General features: G+C 36.2%; 3 protein-coding genes across 3 annotated transcripts; 2 read left to right on the top strand and 1 right to left on the bottom strand.

The window, feature by feature from the left end:
* The first annotated feature begins 263 nt into the window (after positions 1–263).
* Positions 264–12,564, top strand: LOC140863516 (uncharacterized). Its single transcript, XM_073266992.1, has 7 exons — positions 264–458; positions 733–905; positions 981–1,033; positions 1,375–1,489; positions 1,640–1,762; positions 11,853–12,012; positions 12,185–12,564. The coding sequence occupies exons 1-7, from the start codon at positions 273–275 to the stop codon at positions 12,368–12,370; spliced, it is 996 nt and encodes a 331-aa protein (XP_073123093.1). The 5' UTR covers positions 264–272; the 3' UTR covers positions 12,371–12,564.
* A 176-nt stretch (positions 12,565–12,740) lies between these two features.
* LOC140864848 (upstream activation factor subunit UAF30-like) lies at positions 12,741–17,519 on the bottom strand. The gene is made up of 2 exons (XM_073269233.1): positions 17,148–17,519; positions 12,741–13,125 (listed from the first exon to the last, which is right to left on the bottom strand). The coding sequence occupies exons 1-2, from the start codon at positions 17,421–17,423 to the stop codon at positions 13,003–13,005; spliced, it is 399 nt and encodes a 132-aa protein (XP_073125334.1). The 5' UTR covers positions 17,424–17,519; the 3' UTR covers positions 12,741–13,002.
* Positions 17,520–20,047: 2,528 nt separating this feature from the next.
* On the top strand, positions 20,048–24,176 carry LOC140863649 (RNA polymerase sigma factor sigB). Its single transcript, XM_073267230.1, has 7 exons — positions 20,048–20,413; positions 21,397–21,647; positions 21,728–22,303; positions 22,593–22,823; positions 22,925–23,065; positions 23,162–23,362; positions 23,730–24,176. The coding sequence occupies exons 1-7, from the start codon at positions 20,338–20,340 to the stop codon at positions 24,009–24,011; spliced, it is 1,758 nt and encodes a 585-aa protein (XP_073123331.1). The 5' UTR covers positions 20,048–20,337; the 3' UTR covers positions 24,012–24,176.
* Positions 24,177–24,722: the final 546 nt, after the last annotated feature.

Below are 24,722 nucleotides of genomic sequence, written 5' to 3'. Positions count from 1 at the left end.
TGTATCAATTTCAGATACAACATTAATATATAACAGGCCAATTGGTCTATTGGGCCATTGTCATGTTGTTGGCCCTAAATAATTAATTTGGTCCGATAAAATTATAAATTTGGACTACAACAATTGGAGGGTAGCTACCCGTGTTACGTCAACCGATTAACTATTATATTATTTATTATTTATTATTCTTATATTTCAGTTTCTTATTATCTCTTATTTTATGATTGATTTAGTTTTTATCCAATCGTATTCGTACGGGCCAAACGGCCTTAATGAATAATAATATTATGAAAAATATCTGCAACTTACACAGCAGCCAGTCCACAAACTTTAGCTCACTCATTAGCTGTTGGTTGGTCGGACGGTGGAAGAAGATGGCCGTGGCTTTGGCTTCGCCGCCACCTTCAATGCGTCGCTGCACTTGGACACCCAACCGCCGCCCTGCTGTTATCCTTCCAGTTACTCCTCTCTCTGTCTCGCTTATTTACCCACTTTCCCAATTCGCCTTTGTATTTTCTACAAGATTCATTCTCAAATATGAAAGTTTATTCATTCAACATGCATCAAGTTTGCTTTAGCTAGCGATGTGAAAATTTCATGACAACAATATTTGTGGTTGTTTGAGATTGTTTGTGTCAGGGCTTAGGAAACAACACAAATGACAACAATATCTGTCTGTCTTTTCCTGATATTTATGCAATATTTGTGGTTGTTTGAGATTGTTTGTGTCAGGGCTTAGGAAACAACACAAATGACTACCAGAAATTAGGCCTTATCTTGGAAAACTATGGGCTTTCCACTGTGATCGCAAAGGTTTCAAGAATCGATTGGCTGCGAAATGCTGCTGGTTTGGTGGACTCCAACTATTGGAAAGGCACTCTTCGACCTAGACCAGTTCTTAATTGGTACCTTTTTTTCTTTTGTAACCCTTCTATTTTAAATCTAAGTCATCTATTTTCCAATTTTGCATTTCATTGCAGGTATCTTAAGAGGGTTGAAGAAGCTGTATATGAGGCAAAAAAATTGGTTCCGGGTATTTGTAAATCGTAATCTTTCTTGCCAGTTTTCATTAGAATGTTACATCGAATTTGAAACTGTCGCGGTTAGCTTCGCGCCTCCACTTTTGTGCAATGGAATGGTTAGTTTGCCAAAGGCAGGTCGTGTAAAGTATTTAACATCCTACATGTATTGTTCAGATGGATTAAAGAAAGAAAAGTGAATCCTTAAGTTTGTTCTCTAATATTTGTTTGATTCCAGTGAAAAATAATTATTGGAATCTGTCAAAACATGTCCTAATTTTTTAACTTGAACCTCGTAATTTGATTTTCAAACCAAGGGAAATAAGCTATTTGAAACACATCCATTCCATTGTAGATTCAAGCATATCATTGATTGGGCACTCAGCAGGAGGATGGCTCGCGCGTGTTTACTTGCAAGAATTTGGGGCATCGGATGTATCTTTGTTGTTGACATTAGGAACCCCACATCTGTATGTAAGATTTCATTTTATTGAAAATTATACATCAGTTCTCTGTGTCTTGTTACCCTTTGCTACAAAGTGCTTTGTCTTGTATCAAAAATGGAATTTTATGTAGTTTTTCCCTTCATGAATTTAACTGCTCGATGAAATTCATGTCAGGGCACCGCCAATAGGTGTATCAGGAGTAATCGATCAAACCAGGGGTCTCTTAAATTATGTTGAAAAGAATTGTGCAAAAGCTGTTTACTCTCCAGAACTAAGATATGTGTGCATTGCTGGCAGGTATTTGAAGCTTTGTCAATATTACATATTTATACCCTTAGGATTATATCTAAACTATATTTGAGTTGCAAGCATTGGATCCTGCAATGATGTTTATCCAGACTTCTGAAGCGGACTGAATAGAATATTTCATAGTTTTTACTCGTTGACAGAATCATAATAAATATCTTTTAGTGGAGGTAAACTTCCGTATGTGACATATTATGCAGTTGCAAAAGTTGTTATATACAGTGAATAAAGAAGGAAAAGATTAAAGTTACTGCAACAATGAGGAATGCATCTTCTTTGCTTTGTTATACCCACCTTTAAACTTTTAAGGTTTTTGTTGTTGGAAAAGTTATTCAATGAATTATAATTTAAATGGGCGTGAAAGGCTTATTTGAATTGTGTTGGAATAGTTTGAATTTGGTAAAATAAATTGGAGGGAAAATTTGTTTTAGTTTGTCCCACATTGGAATGTTTCTAATGTGTTTAACTCCATAAATAACCCAAGTTTGGTTTATGGGATTGGGCCCTTAGGGCACCAGATGTTTTGTAAAGGGGCAAGACGCTAATCGATGCAACAAACACGCGCGCGGCCGGCCGGCGCGGGGTGGCGAGGCGAGGCGAGGCAAGGTCTTATGATCAATTATTCTTTTTGGATAAAATTTGGTTAAAAATAATAATAATTTTTATTATTTTGTTAGTGCGCCCGATCGGTAGATTTATACCGACCGAGCGCAGCACCTCTTCTGCAATCCAGTGTGTTGGACAAAAAGGGTCCGCCCGATCGGTGAGAAACTACCGACCGAGCGCAGCCCTCTTTTGTCAAGGCAGTAGGCTTCAGAAAAGATGAGCGCCCGATCGGTCAAATATCATCGACCGAGCGCACCTTCTGCAGACCGAAAAGACACATCTCTTTTTTGTTCTTTCCTGTTATGGGTTGCATCTGTAAGGCCCGAAAGTATTAAGTTCTTAATGACGGGATTTAAGAGTTAAATTCCGAATAAGAGTGAAAAGATGAATTTAAGAATTTATAAAAATTAGAGATTTTAAATTTCGGGTCAAAAATATTTAATTTGAGGATTTTCGGATTTTAAGATTTTAATTACCGAAATACTTAAATTAAAAGATTAAAAAGATTTGAATTGATATTTATGGAATTTAAGATATAAATTCCAAGATTATAAATATCAAGGATTTAATTTGAGGATGAAATCCGAGCAAGGGCCAATTTGCAAATATTGAGTAGTTCAAGGACTAAAATGCGATAAGGTCCAAAATGATTTAATTTTAATTCGAGAATATTTAATTTGAGAATATTTAGAGTTTAGAATTAAATTTTATTATTCTTAAATTATTTAGGATTGAAATTGAATTAAATCGCTTGTCCGGGGACTGATTTGCAATTAGGTCAAAGTTCAGGGACCAAAGTGCAATTTGCCTTGCAACTTGCCATAAAAACGTGTAATAAGATGAAAAGTGATCAGATTCCCAGCCAAGAAACCGAGAGAGATGAGAGAAAGGGTTCCAAGCCATTTTCGATTCTTCAAGCTCTGATATCTTTCGATCCGCCCGGTAGAATTTTCGATTGAGCATATATTTGTGATCACAGCTCCGAGTACTTTGTTTTGACGTAAGTTTTATGAAGTTCTACCATGTTTGAATTTTATGATGTTGTTAGAATTAAGATTTGATTGCATAAACGTGTTCTAGCATATACGACGATAGCATATCTAAGACGAATCGAGAAAAGATCGTCGTTTGAACATGATTTCGATTTTTGAAAGAATTTTCGAAATTCTGAATTTTTAGGGCTAATGATTTCGAAATTGTGCTGATCAATTGATGTTGGTAGTGAGTTGAGATGAGTAATAAGATTGATATTATGCTTTTGGAAATATCGAATTCGATCCGTTACGCCGTCGGTTTGAATTCCGGTCACGGGATCAAGTTATTAGATTGTTTGATCCTAAATAAGAATGACATGATATTGAAAGCTCATCTTGAAGTATATATCAATGCATTTCAGATTTGAATTGCAACATATCGATTTCGAGTCGGCGAGCTCGAGAAGTTAGCCGTTGAACCGAGAAAGACTGAAGAAGGTGTGAAGCTAGTTTGCCTTGAATGATTGTACTGATTTGAGCAGATTTTGATGGAAGTTTTTTGATGTTATTTGTCCAGAATTGGAGCTTCTCAGATTCAGAAGGAAAGATATGAATAGACATTAATAAGATGGGCATAATAACTCGAGATTGTTTTTGATTATCGAGTTGCCTAAAATCACATACATGCATGTTTAATATATGTTATTGTTTACGTTTACATAAATGGGATAAATTATTCAAGATAGCTATCTTCTTGAATTCCCAGAATATTTATGTAAATGTTTACTTGTCTTCTTTGATTTATATTATGTTCTGTATTGAACATGTTTTACGTATTCTATGTGATGCTTACAGATTTGTCGGTATCCTAGAGTGATTATATGATCATATGATTATATGATTGATGTGTTCAAGATATTGTTTTAGCTTATGTATGATTTGATGCATCCAGATTATGTTGCATTCATCTTGAACTCCAGCCTGAAAAGCACAGAGGGTTGAAAGGCCTAGAGTGCAGATGACGTTTGGAGAACTGTAGTTGAGTGGCATGGAATGTAGATTTACTTCCAGAGTCAGATGACTCACAGCACGGAATATAGATTTATTTCCAGAGCTAGATGACTCACTATAGTTGCATCAAAGTCAGGGGAATTGAGATATTTAACACCACCTCGAGTGGGAGAGTCGGTGGTTGGTTAAAGATTTTATTTCCCCAGGATCCCAGAGCTACGATTTATTGATATCAGATTTGATAGCCTATTCCTTGACTCATGCATTGCATTTATGCATTAACCTAGAGATTTTTATGGTTTAGAATATGCGTTTATAAATGCTAGCATGTTAGTATTTGGCATTCAAGATTTGAATGAGTTTATATGCTTGGTATTATTTTATTATAGATGAACGCATATATTATCATGTTTTACATGTTATTACATGATTTGATATTTAAGATTCATTTGGCATATAGATTTAATATGCTTAAATGATGTATATGCATGTCGTTCATACTGAGATTTATTCTCACCGGAGTTATCCGGCTGTTGCTTTGTTTGTATGTGTGCATTGCATCAGGTTGGGGCATAAGCAAGTCAGACTTGACTTGGATTGCACGAGATTAAAAGATTAGAAGTGGAGACTCGGGTTTTTAAGCAGATGTCATGTATTTTATGATTTGGTAATCATGTTAGAACAACAAGCACTTTTGTATATGTTGTTGTTGAGTATTGATTTATACTTGAGATTTCATGTACTACATATATGTAGATTGATGTTTAAATGCATGTCAATTATGTAAAATCATGTTGGATAGCTTATATAATAAATTATATCATTTTTCAGACTTGATAGCATTAAGAAGACTGATTTTATGCGCAGGGCACGGACCCCGTGCTTGCCATGTGCATAGGTTCGGATGGACACTGTCCCAAAAATGTTTTGAGAAAAGGAGGCACGGACCCCGTGTAAGCCTCCGTGTAAGGGTCCGTGTGTCCTCTGTTCCGAAACTCCTTTGATTTCAATTTCTGCATAGGCACGGACCCTTATCCAGAACAGGCACGGACCCCGTGCCCTGGTCCGTGCAAGGGTCCGGACCAAGGTCCGTTTGTGAGCAGAATTTTAAAAAAAAAAAATTCAGTCTTTGATTTTATTCGTTAAAGTGTGATTGCTTTTTGATTAAATGTTAATTTGCCCCTTAAGATGAGATTATCACCCGAGGTCCCCACAACATCCTTACGTCTTCAAACGTGTTATTTCGTATATAAGTCTATATATACGGTGGTTATAACACAGAAAAGCTGATACAAAATATCTGATAACGTAATACATCATATTTCTCTGCGAATTCTTTCTTCTCTCTCACAAAAGAAAAAGTTGATACATATTTTAGTTCGACGAAGATCGAGATATTTGTTGTGCTGCTATATCTCGATTGAATAGTCGATGTATCTTAGAGACGATTGCCGCCAACATTGAGCACTGTTAACGGGCAATTTCGTCTTGCGGATAGAAAATTCTCTCGCCTCGACTTTGTTCATCTTTGTTGTTGCTGTTGACGTACAAATTTTCAGAATTCGAAGTACATCCTACTAACAATCGCAAGACGAAATTTTGTATTTCTCGGATTCTGAAGATGTCTACCGTTTCATTATTCCGCTCGCTTCCGCCCCTGCACATGGAGAAAAGCCGCCAAAGTTTTCTGGTGCTGACTTCAAACATTGGCAGGAGAAAATGCTCTTCTACCTTACCACATTGAATCTGTCTAGATTCCTGAAGGAGGATCCCCCTGTCGTCGTTGAAGGCGATTCTGATATCCAAAAGAGGACCGCTGTTGATGCATGGAACCACAGTGATTTTCTGTGCAGAAACTACATATTGAATGGCCTTGATGACACTCTCTATAGTGTCTATTCCTCTGTCAAGACGACCAAGAAACTCTGGGATTCCTTGGAAAAGAAATACAAAACTGAAGAAGCAGGAATAAAGAAGTTTGTGGTTGGCAAATTTCTGGACTTCAAGATGATAGACTCAAAAACTGTGATGAGTCAGGTGCAAGAGATACAAATCATCTTGCATGATTTATTGGCCGAAGGGATGGAAATCAATGAACAATTCCAAGTCGCGTCTATCATTGAGAAGTTGCCTCCGATGTGGAAGGACTTCAAAAACTATCTTAAGCACAAACGTAAGGAGTTGAAACTTGAAGAACTGATCGTGAGACTTCGCATCGAGGAGGACAACAGAAATACCAAGGCCAAGTCACATAAAAAGATGGAAACCAAGGCCAAAACAAATCTGGCGGAGTCTAGTACGAGTCAAAAGAGGAAGCGCCCCCATGATGGAAAGCAAAAGGGGAAAGCGAAGAAATTCCAAGGAAGTTGCTACAACTGTGGCAAACCGAATCATATAGAAAGGGTTTGCCGAATTCCAAAGAAAAACAACACAAATCAGAAACAAAATCAATCAAACTTGGTTGAACAAAGGTATGTACCTTTACCAATTTCTGATATTGATTTAAGTGTCGTTATTTGTGAGACCAATGTGGTGGATGATTCAAGAGGATGGTGGATTGATACCGGCTCTACGAGCCACATTTGTGCCGATAAAGATATGTATTCGACCTATGCCACCGTTGGGGATCGAAAGTTGTTCATGAAAAACTCCGCAACATCTGAAGTTGTTGGAGTGGGAAACGTGGTGTTGAAAATGACCTCGGGCAAAGAGGTAACGCTCAAGAATGTGCTGTATGTTCTGGATATTAGAAAGAACTTGGTTTGTGGTTCACTTTTGTGCAAGGCTGGATTTAGAATGGTATTTGAATCTGATAAATTTGTTTTAACCAAATCTGGTGTATTTGTTGGTAAAGGGTATCAAGATAGTGGTCTATTTAAATTGAATGTAATGAATGTTTCCCGCCTTGAGGCGAAAGAATAAAATTGTTGGTTCTGCTTACTTTTCTGAAAGTTATGATTTATGGCATGAACGTTTAGGACATGTTAACTTCAACACGTTGCAACGACTTGCAAGTTTAAATGTAATACCTACGTTTAAAAGAAATCCACAAAATAAGTGTGAGATTTGTGTTGAAGCAAAAATGGTTAAAGCTCCATTTCATAATGTCACGAGAAGTACTGCGCCACTTGAATTAATACATACTGATGTATGTGATTTAAAAATGGTACAAACACGAGGTGGAAATAAGTACTTTATAACATTCATTGATGATTGTACCAGATTTTGTTATGTATATTTATTAAAAAGCAAAGATGAGGCAATCGAATCTTTCAAGAAATATAAGATTGAGATTGAAAATCAACAAAGTTCAAAGATTAAAATGATTCGAAGTGATCGAGGTGGAGAGTATGTGGCTCCTTTTGAAGAATTTTGCTTAATTTCGGGCATCATTCATCAAACGACAGCCCCTTACTCACCTCAATCTAATGGCGTTGCAGAACGCAAGAATCGAACATTGAAAGAAATGATGAACGTGTTGTTAATAAATTCTGGCTTACCTCAAAATATGTAGGGTGAAGCGATTCTCTCAGCAACTCACATTCTAAACAAGATTCCAATTAAATAAAAAGATGAAACACCATATGCACAGTGGAAAGGTCATAAACCTTCTTACCAATACCTCAAAGTGTGGGGGTGTTTGGCGAAAGTAGAAGTACCTAAGCCAAAACAAATAAAAATTGGGCCTTAAACGGTTGACTGTATATTTATTGGTTATGCATACAATAGTAGTGCATATCGATTCTTAGTACATAAGTCAACGATTTCTGATGTGCATGAAGGCACAATTATGGAGTCAAGGAATGTTGTATTCTTTGAAAATGTCTTTCCATGTAAAGAAATGAAAGAAATAAATTTGAACAAGCGAACTCATGACAACATAACTGACACTCCACAAAACAACGAGGAACCACGACGCAGCAAACGTGTAAGAGTTGAAAAGTCGTTTGGTTCTAATTTTCTAACATACATGTTAGATAATGAACCAAGAACTCTTCAAGAGGCTTTATCAAATCCCGAGGCTCCTTTTTGGAAGGAAGCCATACATAATGAAATAGATTCCATCATGTACAATCATACGTGGGAGTTGGTTGATCTCCCTCCGGGATGTAAACCTTCGGAATCCAAGTGGATTCTTAAAAAGAAATACAAAGAAGATGGATCTATAGATAAATATAAAGCTCGACTAGTGGTTCAAGGTTTTAGACAAAAGGAGGGATATGATTTCTTCGATACCTACTCTCCGGTTTCTAGAATAACATTCATTCGTGTTCTCATAGCTATTGCAGCATTGCATGATCTTGAGATACATCAAATGGATGTTAAAACAGCGTTTTTGAATGGAGAGTAAGAAGAAGAAATATATATATAACAACCAGAAGGGTTTACTATACCCGTAAAAGAAGAAAAAATGTGTAAACTTGTCAAGTCGCTGTATGGACTCAAACAAGCACCTAAACAGTGGCATCAAAAGTTTGACACTGCAATGTTGTCAAATGGTCACAATAAATGAATGTGATAAATTTGTCTACAATAAAGGTACTACAAATGCATATGTAATTGTTTGTCTTTATGTAGATGACATGTTAATCATGGGTAGCAACCATGAATTGATTGTGAAAACCAAGAAAATGTTGAGACAACATTTTGATATGAAGGATTTGGGATTGTGTGATATTATTCTATGGATTAAAGTCTCTAGACTTCCTACTGGAATTATGTTATCTCAAACCCATTATGTAGAAAAGGTTTTTGAACGATTTAATGCCACAAATCGTCCTCCGGCTAGAACACATATGGAATTGGATACACATTTAGTCAAAAATAGAGGAGAATCTATTTAACAAGTGGAATATGCAAGAGTGATAGGAAGTTTAATGTACTTAACTAACTGTACCCGTTCTGATCTTGCATATACTGTAAACAAACTTAGTCGGTTCACAAGTAATTCAAGTAAGGATCATTGGAAAGCACTAATGAGAGTGCTTGGATATTTGAAATACACTTCTAGTTATGGAATAGTGTATACAAAATATCATGCGGTCCTAGAAGGATATTGTGATGCAAATTGGATTTCTGACACGAAAGACTCCAAGTCTACGAGTGGATATGTGTTCACAATCGGTGGAGGAGCGGTGTCATGGAGATCCTCTAAACAAACTTGTATAGCTTGATCGACTATTGAGTCTGAGTTCATTGCTTTAGATAAAGCTGGAGAAAAAGCCGAGTGACTTCGAAATTTTCTAGAAGATATTCCTTGTTGGAATATACTGGTGTCTTCCATTACTATTCATTGTGACAGCTAGTCAGCAATAGAAAGAGCACAAAATAGTATGTACAATGGTAAATCTCGGCATATTCATCGGAGACACAATACCATACGACAATTGATCTCGAATGAGGTTATTTCGGTTGACTATGTGAAGTCAAAGGAAAACCTTGCGGATCCGCTTACAAAAAGTATAAATAGAGATCAAATGTACAAACTACTTGGAGGAATAGGTTTAAAATCCACAAATTAAAATATTTATAGCGGTAACCCAACCTTGAGAATTGAAGATCCCAAAACCTTGGTTAAATGGGACAACTAAGTTATAAATATTAGTTTGAGTGCTTGGAATTGTTACTTGCTAATTCCTGAAATATCCAAGTATAAATGACCTGCAAAATGTGATGAGGTTAAATTTTCTTTTAATGATTCATATACCTATGAGGTAGAGTAACGCATGATACTCTTGATAGGAGATCACCTATATAAGTGCAAAGTATTGGCCGCTTTGATTGAAACGCTTATGAATCTAAGATACGGTCCAGGGCCGAAATGAACACAACGTGAGAATAAAATATGTTAGAGTTTTGTTATGTAAATACTATTGACTTGGTTTACACAAATGGTTGACTAGTTCAAGACATCGCGTCACTATGCAACTAGTAAATCCGATAGTATTTTATTACGGTAGGTTCAAAGCCACAAGCTACCTATCCTGATGTAACAATAACTCAATATGACTTTCTAGTGAGAATGCTAATATATGTGAAATTCATTCATGTGGGGTATTGTTGGAAAAGTTATTATTCAAAGGCTTATTTGAATTGTGTTGGAATAGTTTGAATTTTGTGAAATAAATTGAAGGGAAAACTTATTTTGGTTTGTCCCACATTGGAATGTTTCTAATGTGTTTAACTCCAAAATTACCCAAGTTTGGTTTATGGGATTGGGCTCTTAGGGCACCGGATGTTTTGTTAAGGGGCAAGACGCTAATCGATGAACAAACACGTGCGCGCGCGGCCGGCCGGCCGGCGCGGGGTTGCGTGGCGAGGCGAGGTCTTATGATCAATTATTATTTTTGGATAAAATTTGGTTAAAAAAAATTAATAATAATTTTTATTATTTTGTTAGTGCGCCCGATCGGTATATTTATACCGACCGAGCGCAGCACCTCTCCTGCAATCCAGTGTGTTGGACAAAAAGGGTCCGCCCGATCAGTGAGAAACTACCGACCGAGCGCAGCCCTCTTTTGTCAAGGCTGTAGGCTTCAGAAAAGATGAGCGCCCGATCGGTCAAATATCACCGACCGAGCGCACCTTCTGCAGACCGAAAAGACACGTCTCTTTTTGGTTCTTTCCTGTCATGGGTTGTATCCTTACGCCTTCAAACGTATTGTTTCGTGTATAAGTCTATATATACGGTGGTTATAACACAGAAAAGCTGACACAAAACATCTGATAACGTAATACATCAGATTTCTCTGCGAATTCTTCCCTCTCTCTCACAAAAGAAAAATTTGATACATATTTTAGTTCGACGAAGATCGAGATATTTGTTGTGCTGCTATATCTCGATTGAATAGCCGTTGTATCTTAGAGACGATTGCCGCCAACATTGAGCACTGTTAACGGGCAATTTCGTCTTGCGGATAGAGAGATTATCTCGCCTCGACTTTGTTCATCTTTGTTGCTGCTGTTGTTGTTGTTGACGTACAAATTTTCAGAATCGGAGTACATCCTACTAACATTTGTATTAATAACGGCTCCATAATGTGTGAACATATAATTCTGGACGTGAGATTCCTTAAACAATTGGAATTCGGTTGATAAATATATACATACATACAGAAAATCTCATGAAACTCTACTTTTATTTCTTTGGGTTATATTCTGGGTATTTTTGCTGATTCAACGGATGTATACTTTCAAAACTACATTCCTGTGCTGGCTTCAGAAGTTACTAAGTCATTGAAGAGAAAAATTGCTGAGGGAAGTAACAATCTGGTTATTGTTCCTGTAACAATAGGGCACTCCACGGGTTGCACAAGAAAGTTACTAAGTTAAGCTTTCATGACTGATAATAATTGTTAATGCATGATACTATAACTGGGACTGAAGGTATTTGTGTATGCCAAAAGAGAACGGAAATAAAAGCAGGAAACTGAAAAAATAATGTTTGGTCTCATGATAAAAAGGTCTGAACGGATTTATGTGAATGGCAGGTACATTCAAGGGGTCCGTTTTCTTGGATTAAGTGATAACAATGATTCTGTGGATTTGATTGAACTTGACCAAGAAAATGGAGAAACGGTGGCCGTGAATTCTTCGATATCAGCTTCTGCCTCCTTGCAAGCACGATTTGTTGGTCAAGGATATAAACAGGTAACTATCATTTCGTGTCATTTTTAAGTCCTGTTTTCTAGTTCCAATATGATTCTTCAAGAAAAATTGTTTTGTTGGTTTTAGACAATCACATTTTCCCATTCGTTAGCATTTTTTGTGGCTTCCTCATTTTGTTTGGTATGTAATGTTTGTTACCTGGAGAATGTATCAGGTTTGTGGGCTGGCGGATGTATGGGGAGATGGCGTCGTGCCAGAAATGTCTGCACATTTGGATGGTGCACTCAATATCAGTCTGGATGGAGTGTACCATTCGCCTGTAGGTTCCGATGACGAGAAAAGACCATGGTATGGCTCTCCTGCTGTTGTTGAGAAATGGATACACCACCTGCTTGACTAGCTAGCTACACTAGTATTTTGCACATGCAATTGGCAATTAGGATTGGTTTTTGTATGTTATCTTTCATATTTCTTCAACGAACGAATATAAAAATGTCAAATGTCTCCGACATACAGAATCATATTTATTTTGCTCTCATGTTTTAACAATAACATTCTTTCCCATCAAAACCTCAAACATTTGTAGCACAGAGAAGCGTGGATAACAATTAGTAGCGAGTAAGAAATTGTTCATTTGAACTACTTGATAACACCAAACTAACTGAATTACTCTGATCTAAATTTTTTGGAAAGTATGAATCAGTTGGATTGATCCAAACTTGGTTTTCTCAGTGTGTGTTTGCTTGGTATTGCAAATAATGCCCAGATACTAAAATTTAACCATAAACTATCGGCCTGTGAACAACGGAAGCGTGCAAGAGCATAAGCTGTTCGCAACATACGAAACTAAAAGAGCATAACACTACAACCGCTAAAACGCTTTCAAGTATTTGAAAGCCAACAACAAACACACGTAAGATTAGTCTTCTTGTTTTGTACATGATCTCCAGCTAAAAAAGCATCACAAAGATTAAGCTTGAGATTTTACAAGGTTACGACAAGAAAAGATGGCCACATAAGATTAACCTGCGGTTAGTTGTTCACGAAATGAGGAGAAAGCAGTTTTGTTATCTCTAAAAAACCGACCTTTTCCTTTCCGTTAAATAGAGCCTTGAGCTTCCCATCGCAAAAGATTTCTTTCTTGTTACTTGGGTTCTGCACACAAAAAACACAGCAGCATCACTAAACATTCTGGAAAGCAAAAATCAGAAAGTCTACACACAATATTTCATAACAAGAGTCAGCAATAGCAATAACGGTTCTGAATTCAAAAGCATAAAAAACCATACAAGGGATTGTATTTTTGTGCACGAGGCCATTCCAATGACTGTTGTTTTTACTTTTTTATTTGAAACACACAAGCAATACATCACTCACCAATATCTTCAACTCCTTCACCTTTCAGTTCTCTGCCCCTTATCAGTGGTCAACCTGAAGTCATTGATCAAACTTCAGAAGTTCCAGTAACTACTTTACCTGAAAGTCATCTTTTTACTACCCCATCTAAAAATCAGATTCCTAGCCATTCTCAAACAACGCAAACTGCAAATACTGAGCTTCATGTTTACGCGAGGAGAAGAAGACCCAAGAGGATAATAGAGCAGTCAGCTCTTCCCATATTTGACCAGGAATCTCAGCCGAGTTCAAGTCCTTCTCAAAGTCACTCAGGTAAAGAAGCTACCGGTCGGTTTGGTCTTGAAAATCCAGCACCATATACTGATGATTTGAACATTCCAATTGCTTTGCGGAAAGGTGTTCGAGTGCGCACTAATCATCCTATATGTAGACTTGTTTCTTATGATGGATTATCTCCTTTCTATCAAGCTTTTGTCACTACTCTTGATAGTGTACAGATTCCAATTCCATCCAGGAGGCCCTGGAGAATTCAGAATAGAGAAAGGAAATCAATGGAGAAATAAAAGCTTTGGAAAAGAATGACACAAGGGTTATCTCTAATCTTCCTCATGGAAAGAAACCGGTTGTATGTAAGTGGATTTTCACCATTAAACATAAGGTCGATGGAAGTATTGAGATATTGAAAACTCGACTTGTAGCTAAAGGCTTCACTCAATCTTATGGAATAGATTACCAAGAAACTTTTGCACCAGCGGCAAAACTCAACACTACTACAGATTTCGAGTTCTTTTTTCTCTTGCAGCTAACTTGGATTGGCTTTACATCAACTTGATGTCAAAAATCCATTTCTCAATGGAAATTTGGAGGAAGAAGTGTATATGGAGATACCCCAGGCTACATACACTATCAGTACTGCTATTTTCTTGTTTGACGAGAACTTAACAAATAAAGTATGATCAGCCTGACATTGAATGTCCTCGTTTCATTACTGAACTTGCAAACCTGCCAAACCATGCTCGATGTGACTGTTTAAGCACATGCAGGGACTTGTAGCCAAAGGCTTCACTCAATCTTATGGAGTAGAATACCAAGAAACTTTTGCCTCAGTGGCCAAACTCAACACTATTTGAGATTTCGAGTTCTTTTTTCTCTTGCAGCTGACTTGGATTGGCCTTTACATCAACTTAATGTCAAAAATGCATTTTTTAATGGAAATTTGGAGGAAGAAATGTATATGGAGATACCCCCAGGGTTTGAAACATCTTTCAAGGATGACAAGGCATGCAAACTCAACAAGTCCCTGTATGGGCTTAAACAGCCACCTCGAGCATGGTTTGGCAGGTTTGCAAGTTCAGTACTGAAACAAGGATATTCAATGTCAGGCTGATCATACTTTATTTGTTAAGTTCTCATCAAACAAGAAAATAGTAGTCCTGATAGTATATGTAGATGACATTATCTTAACAGGTGATTATGATGAGGAACTTTAAAAAATGAAGAAACATCTAGCCGAAAAATTTGAAATAAAGGACCTTGGATATCTCAAATACTTTCTTGGCATGGAGGTGGCTAGATCTAAGAAAGACATATTTATCGCCCAACGTAAATATGTCCTAGATCTACTCAAAGAAACAGGCATGCTTGGATGTAAACCAGCAAACACTCCAATGGACTCTACTTAAAAGTTAGGAACCGGAGAGGAAAGTGCACCCGTTGATAAGGGAATCTATCAGAGACTTGTAGGACGCCTTATCTACCTCTCACATTCTCGACCTGATATCGGATTTGCGGTTAGTGTTGTAAGTCGATTTTGAACAATCCAAGAGAAGAACACGTGGAAGCTGTGAGGAGAATTTTGAGATACTTGAAAATGACACCTGGGAAAGTACTATTGTACAAAAAGAATAATAACAGAAATGTTGAAGTTCTCTCAGAATCAGATTGGACAGGAGATATATCAGATAGGCGGTCAACATCTGGATATTGCTCCTATGTATAGGGAAACCTTGTGACTAGGAAAAGTATGAAACGATCTGTAGTTTCAAGTAGTAGCACAGAAGCTGAGCTTAGATCTCCAACTCTGGGTGTTTGTGAAGGAATATGGATACAGAGATTGCTGGAAGAATTGGGAATAGCTACAGGAAAACTTATCAAGATGTTTTGTGACAATCAAGCTGCCATTAGCATTGCAAAGAACCCTGTGCATCAAGATAGAACAAAACACACATCGAGATAGGTCGACATTTCATTTCAGAAAAAAGTTGATAAGGCAATTATACAATTGATCCATACTTCTACAAAATCACAAACAGCGGACATACTCACCAAAGCTCTTCCAAGGACTAACTTTGAAGAACTTAGTCACAAGCTGTGCATGTATAATATCTATGCCCAGCTTGAGGGGGAGTGTAGAATAATGGAGCAAAGTTAGGAAATTGATACTATTGTAAATATAGAGTAGATTAGATTAGATAAAGATTAGATTAACTACGGAATTTAGCTAAGATTAAGTCCTAATTCTGTGGTGATTGATTTGCATCATTTACTTGTATAAATATTGTATTCGGTGGAAAAAAAGAATTATTCTTATCCCAAATTTACAATATATATCCTCATTCGTTGCATTGTCACAGTTTTGAATTTGTGTGCTTATCCAGAGAAAACGACTGCTTGACCGAAGAAAGAACACCATGCTTTAGGAACTTCATAATAAGCTGCCCAAATGAATTAAACTCATCACACAAATGAGGAAAGCATCTACAGGATACACTGCTAAAAACGAAAGACAACTTTAAAGCACTTCATGATTTTGGTATACATTGAGGTACAAATATAACTATGCACTAATTGGCTTTTGGGCTGAACCGCTGAAGTGATGAAAGATCTATATAATATGAGGATAATAAATTGAACATTATAGATAATATAATTGCTTTTGACTTCGATTATGGTGAAACTCGAGACAAACACTGGATGTTGTAAAGATATGGAGTCTTCCGCACCAAATGGTGCCCTAGAGTTTTATAAAGATATTCATTAATTTTATCTGTTGAGTGTTGCCATACAAAGAAGACATATCATCAAACGAACAAGGTTACAACCTAAAGTAATTTTTAGAATAGCACATGCTTTGGATAACATTAATAGAGTTAGGTATCATGTTCCTACAGTAGCATGAAAAATATTTTATCTACGTTTCTTCTCTTCCCTTCCATTCAATCAAATCTCACAAATATCAACAACCCAGATTCCACAAGAAAAAGATATCAATAACCCAGATCCCACGAGGAAAAGAACCAAAATAATTTGATGTCACAAATCACAACTGTCAGCACATCTGCACCAAGATCTGTGCTTTAATCCAAGGTCGATATTTTATTAAAGATGAGCACATCGGCGTTACTCTGTTCTCAACTGGTGGCATCCTCGTGCCTAGAGCCTAGGCTAATGTATTATGTGCTCGTGATATCCAAATAACAAACCAGGCAGTCTTACACTCCAAGAATATCCTCAAAAAAAAATTGGAAAAGTAAATGAAAAGGATAACAAGTAATAGCAACAATCTAATCCATTTTCGGAACTAAAATGCTTCAGCTTCAGCATGCAACTAGCAACTACATCTCAAACAGCGACACATGTAGAAACAGCAAACACACACTTAGTACACACTCAGAAATGGCTACTACTAAAGTTTTCCATAAAATTGTTTCTCTATCTCACACACTTGGTTCGGTCCCGAGAATATGATATACCTACTTGGGGCTTTTATGCGTCAACGGTAAAGTACCCGAAATTAGATATATAAAAAATCATAGTGATACCTGAAGATTATGCAGCTTAATATAACCCCAAACTTTCTTAACAGCTTCAGCACGAGAAATTTCTGAGGCACCCACAAAGTTACGGAGTGTGGGGGACACGGGCGTGGCTTTCAACAACCCCGAACTCTTCTTCTCCTTCGTACCGGCGGCAGCGGCATTGGCGGCGGGTTTCTTGTTGGAGGCGGAGATGTTAGGTTTCGGAGAAGGGGCTGCGGCGGACTTGGCGGCGGAATACAAGGCCCGGCAGCCCCGGAAAAACCCAGAAGTAGGCGCCATTGGAATTTCCTTCAATTTGATCTGTGCGTAAAGAAAGTGAGTGTGTTGACCGGCGAATTTAGGGTTCAGCCTAGTGGGAATACCCTACATATTCACTGCTATATCACACCTATATTTTTTTTTTTATAAAAAAACATTATTTATTTAATAAATAGTATGATATATGTATATCTATCTATGGCATTTACAATTAAAATAAATTAATTAAATATATTTACATATGTATATATAACTTTTCATTATGCTTTCAAAAAAAAAAAAACTTTTCATTCAATTTACCTAGGATTGGAGAAAAATATCGAAATATCGTCATATATTGTATATACCGTATCAAAAAAAAATCGTATATACCGAAAATTTCGGTTCGGTATCGGTATATGATTTGCAAAATTTCGGTATTTCGATATACCAAAAAAATATTAAAAAAATTGATATACACGGTTATCGGTATGCACGGTATCGGTATACCGACTTTTTAAATATTTTTTAAACTGTTTTTTTAAAAACAATTTCGGTATACAAGGTATCATACCGATACCGTACCGAATTTCGGTATACCGAAATTTTTTGATAAGAACGGTATGAATTTATATCATACCAAAATTTTGGTATACCGAAATTTTCGGTACGGTACCGGTATTGAAAATTTCGGTACCGAAATTCTTTGTGCGGTATGCGGTATTCGTTTAATACCGCAGTATACCGTACCAAACCACCCCTAAATATATGTCTTAGATTTAAACTATTATTCAAATTTCATATATTAGTATCATATTTAAAATGTTTTATACAAATTTTCACCGTTGAAAAGACATGTAGGCCCAAGTATATTAACATTTTTTGTGGATTAGGGACTGAAACTAATTTTTTTTTCCTAAGAAACTAAATACAATTTTTATTTTTTATTTTTTTAAAAGAATAAATTTGAGTTTAGATTTAGGTATTTAAATCAAATTCGTCCATGCTGTAATCGGTGAAAAGACATGTAGGCCCAAGTATATTAACATTATTTGTGGATCAGGGACTGAAACTAATTTTTTTTTTCTAAGAAACTCAATACAATTTTTATTTTTTATTTTTTTAAAAGAATAAAAATTTGAGTTTAGATTTAGGTATTTAAATCAAATTCGTCCATGCTGTAATTGCTGGTTTATAATAATGAAATTCTATTCTTTTAGGATAATTTTCTCAATAAATATAGCTTTTAATGATTTCTGTGTTTCTTTTTTCGTTTTTCGTCTTACAAATCTTCAAAATGTTATTTGTACCATTTACCTTATACAATTATACAATTGTCAATGTATTCGAGTGCTGATATACTATATAACCAAAGTTTTATATTAAAGTTTCAAATTTGTTTTTTATGCTTTTTTTAACTTTGAGAAATTAGGATGAATATATTTGATGTCCAAAATTATTCTTTAATTTGTAAATTTGATGTTGGAGTTAATTTCGAGTGTCTATATTTGGGAATACCCGAAATTATATTTCTTTATGAAATTTTCGTTCACATAGATTAATATTGAAGTTGATCTTTTGGAATTATAAAAATAAAATAGCATTAAGTCCTTTTCTTGATATAAAGATAAAGAAATCGGAATATCATTTCTATTATCGATTTTATCGCAAAATTGATATACCTAATGTTTTCTATTTATCTATCAAGATATAGAATAATCAACATTGTTTTATTAGTTTCTAAGTTAGGGTGTTTGACTAAACTTATTAAAAAGAGCTTATAAGCTCCTAGTGCTTAAACGCTGTTTTACGAGCTTATAAGCTGTTAGAACTTATTTTAAAAATAAGTTGTTAAAGTGTTTGAGTAAACTTATTTTAAACAACTTAAAGATGTTGATATGTTTAGTATTATAAGATCTTTTTATTGTCAAAATTACCAAAAAGAGTATAATTCTATGAAAATAAAATTTTGAGTTTTACACATACGAAAATAGTTTTAGAATAAATATATATTAAAAAATAAAATTGTTTTAATATTTTACTTTAGAAAAATTTATGTGATTTGAAATTTTTTTTAAAAAATATTTAATATTTAATGGGTGGAGCATATAATAGAGATTTATGAAAATATTCAAGAATATTTTATAGAGATAGAATATTAAAATAAGATCTTTTTGAAAAAAGTACTTCTTCCTTACTTTTTTTAAAAACAGCTAATAAGCTGTCAAACAACTTATTTTGACAGCTTATAAATTGTTTTTAAAAATTTTTGCCAAACAAAATTTAAGAGTTTAAAAGATCTAAAACAGCTTATAAGCTGTTTGAAAAACCTTTTAAGCTCTGTCAAACACCCTCAACACTAAAAATCCAAAACCGTTGATTTTATGTGTGATCAAGAAGGGTGGGCTTACCCTAGAACTTAGATACAAATGTTTTCAAAAACAAAAACTTCTAATTACTATCTATGTATATTTTGTGAAAGAAATTCAAACTATTTTATTCAAATGTACATTTTTTTGGAGTAAGAATTTATTGCCCGAGAAAAAAAAAAAAAGAAAAGAAAAGAAAAGAAAAGAAAAAAGAAAACGTTTTGTTTTTAAGTTAAAAGGCCCAAATATGAAAGCCCATAAAACCTGTCTTTTAGACTTTTACCTCTTGCTGTTCTTCTCTCATCCTCACTCCACAGACCATATTGCAGAACTCTTATCCTCTCGTTTATCCCTTTCATCCCCTCCGAAACAAATATCTTTAGTTTTCTCAAGCTTATCTCTAACCCATATAATCCTCTGTTTTCATTACAAACAAGTATCACTTTCCATTGACCGAGAAATTGTGCAAGAATCAGATTTTCCTTTGAAATAGTAGATTGGGAGAATTGTGTATTAACTGGCTGTGTTTTGTGTAATGTGTGACATGCTTGAACTCGTGTGTGTGTAAATGATTTTATAGGAGAAGTATGTCTTGTCTGTTGCCGCAGTTCAAGTGCTCACCCGATACTTTTGCTGTCAAATTCAAATCTTTGGGCCATCCTTGTAAGTTGTTTATCTGTGAATTTATGTGATTAAGATTCATTCTTGAGATTCATTTTTATGCATTTTGTGAACTGGGGAAATTTTGTTTTATGGGTTTTGGAAAAGTTGGGTTCTTGGTCATTCTGTCTTGCATTGATGGACCTGGAGTTTAGTTTAGGAGATTGAAATTGTAAATTTTTATTTCTTGGATGGGACTATGAATCTAGTTAAGTAATTAAAGGAAAATTTTGGTTTTGACGTAGCTGGTGTTTGGAAACTATTTGGATTCTTTTAATTGTCCAATAATTATGTTATTACATTTGAATTTTATGGAGAATTTTCAGCATATTCTTGTTTATTTTGTTGTCTAGCATTGATTCTCTGGAGTCTGACCTCACAACCGTGGGAAGTGGTTCATTTATTCATTTCTTTTCTTTAGCTTTTGCATCCCTAGATGTGAGAATACTTCCGATTCTTTTGTCCACAGCTGATCCTATACAATCAGACATTGTACTTAACAATTTCTACAGAATAATATTCAGTACCACATGGTCTCGATTTGATTCTGGATGATATCCTGTCCCCCATGCCTTAAGATGGTCTGTAATTGAAATTTTTAGTGTTGAAAGATAATCCGATGTGTATGGTTTAGACAGTCTTTGTATTTGTTCTTGAACTTGATTTTAAAAGAGCTTATACATTGGTTCATCCTGCTAATATATTCTGTGAAAGTGGGCTTTTCACCAATTCAGTCAACATTTAAGGGGTGATAATTGATTTCGGTTTTCAGTTAATCGCGTGAAACTTCATTTCAACTACATGGAAGTAATACTCGTTGAACTGTCTACAATTTTCTCTATTCTCAGCTCTACTAACCTATGCTTCGTGCATCTCTCACACTAAAATTAGTCTCGTGACATCTCCATAATCCATACCGAGGGAAATCTTGATGGTAATTGTGTGTAGGATTGTGGATCTTATTTTGATAATCTACTTAAATGCAGCAAAAGGTAGAGACACTATTATTTTCCGGACACAGTCTATCCTTTTGTCTGCCACTTCAACACCAACCGTGACAGCAAAGACCTCAGTGCTCGAGTTGGAGAAGCTACAGTTACCACTGTTAGAACCAATTCATAATCCAGCTTCTTCTTCTGCTACAGTACTCGACTTATCTTCATTAGATACTCGTTCAATTTCTAGTGCTGGAAACAAACCATGGACTTATATGGGAACTCATGGCCACCCTATGAAGGTAACATTGAAATGCACTAGTATTCTAGTTCTCCGAGAAATCCGTAGAACTATTCAACATCAGGTTTGATGTATATGCAGGTAAATCTTGAAGCGACTTTAGCTGCAGGAAATCTGCTTACCAGTGAAGAGGCTGTTGTAGCTGCTGCTGCATCTGAAGCACTCGCTTTAGCCAGGGCAGCACTAAAGGTTGCAAAAGATGCAGCCATGATGGGCAGCCATGAAACATCAACCAATACTAGAATTTTACATCACGTTGAAGAGAAACAACCTGTTAATATTACCGGAAGAGTTGGCGTCATTGAGTCTAAGGTTACTAAAATTGGTACGGGTGACACACACACAGTTGCACGTTTTATGGGATCAGAAGAAGAGGAGCCAAGTTGTGAAGAACTTGAATTTCTCGAGGCACAACTCTCCAAGAGTATAGCCGTGAGATCAAAACGTCAAATAGAGCGGAAAGAAAAAAGAAGTAGAGCAGCAGAGAAGGCAGCGGCCAACGTTGTATCTGTTAAGTCCAGTTCGTCAAGCCGGAAAAAGCGCTCTTCCCTGCAGGAAATAGATTATTCGGATCCCTTGCGTTACTTAAGAGGGACTACCAATTCTTCAAAGCTCCTTACTGTATCCGAAGAACAGATGTTCTCAAAAGGGATACAGGTAGTTCTAGGAATATCTTCCGCTAATGTTTTTGTTTTCTCTCTATCTCAAGCGTTTACTTGTCTTGTGGGATGATCTTCTTCTTCCTTTCCCAACCCAACCCAACCGAACACAGCATTGAAAAGCCTCTGAAATTTGACAATTCATTTCTACTTCTAGAATTTTTATTGTTTAAAAATTCTGACTGGTGAGTGGAACAAATGGACTAGCAAATCTGAAAATACATACCTCTGCACATCTTCGTTTTTGTTTTCCTTTAATATCTATTCATCCACCAATAAATATGCAGGAGTTATTGAAATTGGAAAGGCTTCAAGAGGAGCTTGTGAAACGTTACGGCAGTGAGCCTACTTTGGCTCAATGGGCTGCTGCAGCTGGTGTTGATCAGAAGACATTGAGGGAACGATTAAATCATGGTATTCTTTGCAAAGATAAAATGATAAAAAGTAACATACGTCTTGTTATCTCCATTGCTAAAAATTATCAAGGAGCTGGGATGAATCTCCAAGATTTGGTTCAGGTATTACTTTTTATAACCAAACGTCGTGCCCCACAAAATAAAACTCAGAGAAATTGTGGTTTGTTTTGATAATTCTTCCAACACGATATTCATTCCAATAGGAGGGGTGTCGAGGGCTTTTAAGAGGTTCAGAAAAATTTGATGCTTCAAAAGGTTTCAAGTTCTCGACTTATGCCCACTGGTGGATAAAGCAAGCGGTTCGGAAGTCCCTTTCTGACCAGTCGAGGACTATTAGGCTACCGGTAATGATTCTGAACGAAAGTCTGATACCAAGAACTTTGATTTTGCATACATATATATATGACACAATCTAATTCACATCTTTGTTGGAACGACAGTTCCACATGGTTGATGCAACTTACAGGGTGAAAGAGGCGAAAAAGCAATTGTATTCTGAAAATGGTAGACAGCCGAACAATGAAGAAGTTGCTCAGGCAACGGGGATCTCAATGAAGCGACTTCAGGCGGTCTTATTAACTCCAAAACCTCCAAGGTCCCTTGATCAGAAGGTTGGGATTAACCAAGACCTCAAACCGTCGGTAATGTCCTAAATGAATTCCCTTTTCTATGCTCCCTGTCCACTGTGTATCTATTATGGTTTCTACTTTATCGTTAGCCCATCTAACATGAGTTCAAGCCTTTTAAGGCAAATGGTTTCTAACGCATGGAATCATGGCGAAAAGGTCATTTGTTGAAAACCCATTGTTTTGAAATTCCTTCTATATTTCATCGAGGTCCTCTCCTCAATTGTTTGATCAATGTGCAGGTCGTGGTGTTAATTCTAGGTTTACGCTTCTCTAGTCTATGGCGCACATTTTAGAAGGCGTGTTAGAGCATAAAACTATTGCTATTCCACCTTCCATGAATTTGTTTCTGCCCGCCTCATGATTTCATTAATTTTCTCAGGAAATGATTGCGGATCCCCAAGCAGAAACTTCAGAGGATTTGCTAATCAAACAGTTGATGCGAGAGGACTTGGCAAAGGTATTAGACACCCTGAATCCAAGAGAAAAGCAGGTGATTAAAATGAGATTTGGCCTTGAGGATGGTAGGATGAAGACATTGCAAGAAATCGGCGAACTTATGGGAGTAAGCAGGGAAAGGATACGGCAGATAGAATCGTGTGGATTCCGAAAGTTGAAGAACAAGAAGAGGACCAAGTATTTGCAGCAATACGTTATGCCATGAGTATTTGTATTCATCACAGCTATCTTATTTCTTGAGGCTCATTTCTTGTGCAAATGTCATATTTTTGTATCATTAGCATAAGATTTTTACTATATGAAAAGAAAATCATTATTTGTTTTTCTTTTTTAAGTAGAGTTTATATACAATCTATAGTTTTGTGGATTAGTGACGAGCTCTTAAAGAAGAATCGGAAATGTGAGTTTTGGACAATGTTCAATGGGTCGGCGAATCGGCAGCATGCTCATCATTAATTGCTGATAACTTTTAACAAAGAAAGTATGAGAAAAATTATTATTTTATAATCAATAATATAAACTTATATTATTAGGGTATTTGTGGTCGTGTTTATGTTATGGCTTCCGAACTAGGTGCTGTTGATCGGAAGTACCGAGCAGTTTCGAAGCACCGAAATGCAGATCGGAAGCATGTCAATCAATCAGGGTATGAGTTTTGATTTGGTGATTGGACCTGAGGGAGTTCTGAAGTTCTGAACTAGAGTTCGGTAGATTCGAACTGTGTCTGCAGTAGTATATTGTCCAATCAGAGACACGCATTCGGTAGAAGAGGTTTGGAAGGACGATCGGAAGTTTCGAAGTGCGTTCGGAAGCTCCGAACTAGGGACCAGATGTTTCGATCATGATCTATAAATAGAAGAGCCGATGCTCCCATTCTTTGCTCACCTCCCTCTCTTCTCTCTCGGTTCCTACTTGC

Source organism: Henckelia pumila, chromosome 4 (genome assembly GCF_033568475.1).
Source record: "Henckelia pumila isolate YLH828 chromosome 4, ASM3356847v2, whole genome shotgun sequence".
NCBI lineage: Eukaryota > Viridiplantae > Streptophyta > Magnoliopsida > Lamiales > Gesneriaceae > Henckelia > Henckelia pumila.
Note: the sequence above shows the minus strand (reverse complement) of the source record. Positions and strands in the feature narration are given on the sequence as shown.

Excerpts from the sequence above, each read along its gene's own strand:
- LOC140864848 (XM_073269233.1), bottom strand. The coding sequence starts at position 17,423 with ATGGCGCCTACTTCTGGGTTTTTCCGGGGCTGCCGGGCCTTGTATTCC. Across the intron at positions 13,126-17,147 it reads TTAAGCTGCATAATCTTCAG|AACCCAAGTAACAAGAAAGA; the intron begins GTATCACTATGA and ends TTTTGTGTGCAG.
- LOC140863516 (XM_073266992.1), top strand. The coding sequence starts at position 273 with ATGAATAATAATATTATGAAAAATATCTGCAACTTACACAGCAGCCAG. Across the intron at positions 1,490-1,639 it reads ACATTAGGAACCCCACATCT|GGCACCGCCAATAGGTGTAT; the intron begins GTATGTAAGATT and ends AATTCATGTCAG. Across the intron at positions 12,013-12,184 it reads TTGGTCAAGGATATAAACAG|GTTTGTGGGCTGGCGGATGT; the intron begins GTAACTATCATT and ends AGAATGTATCAG.
- LOC140863649 (XM_073267230.1), top strand. The coding sequence starts at position 20,338 with ATGTCTTGTCTGTTGCCGCAGTTCAAGTGCTCACCCGATACTTTTGCT. Across the intron at positions 22,304-22,592 it reads TGTTCTCAAAAGGGATACAG|GAGTTATTGAAATTGGAAAG; the intron begins GTAGTTCTAGGA and ends ATAAATATGCAG. Across the intron at positions 23,363-23,729 it reads ACCAAGACCTCAAACCGTCG|GAAATGATTGCGGATCCCCA; the intron begins GTAATGTCCTAA and ends TAATTTTCTCAG.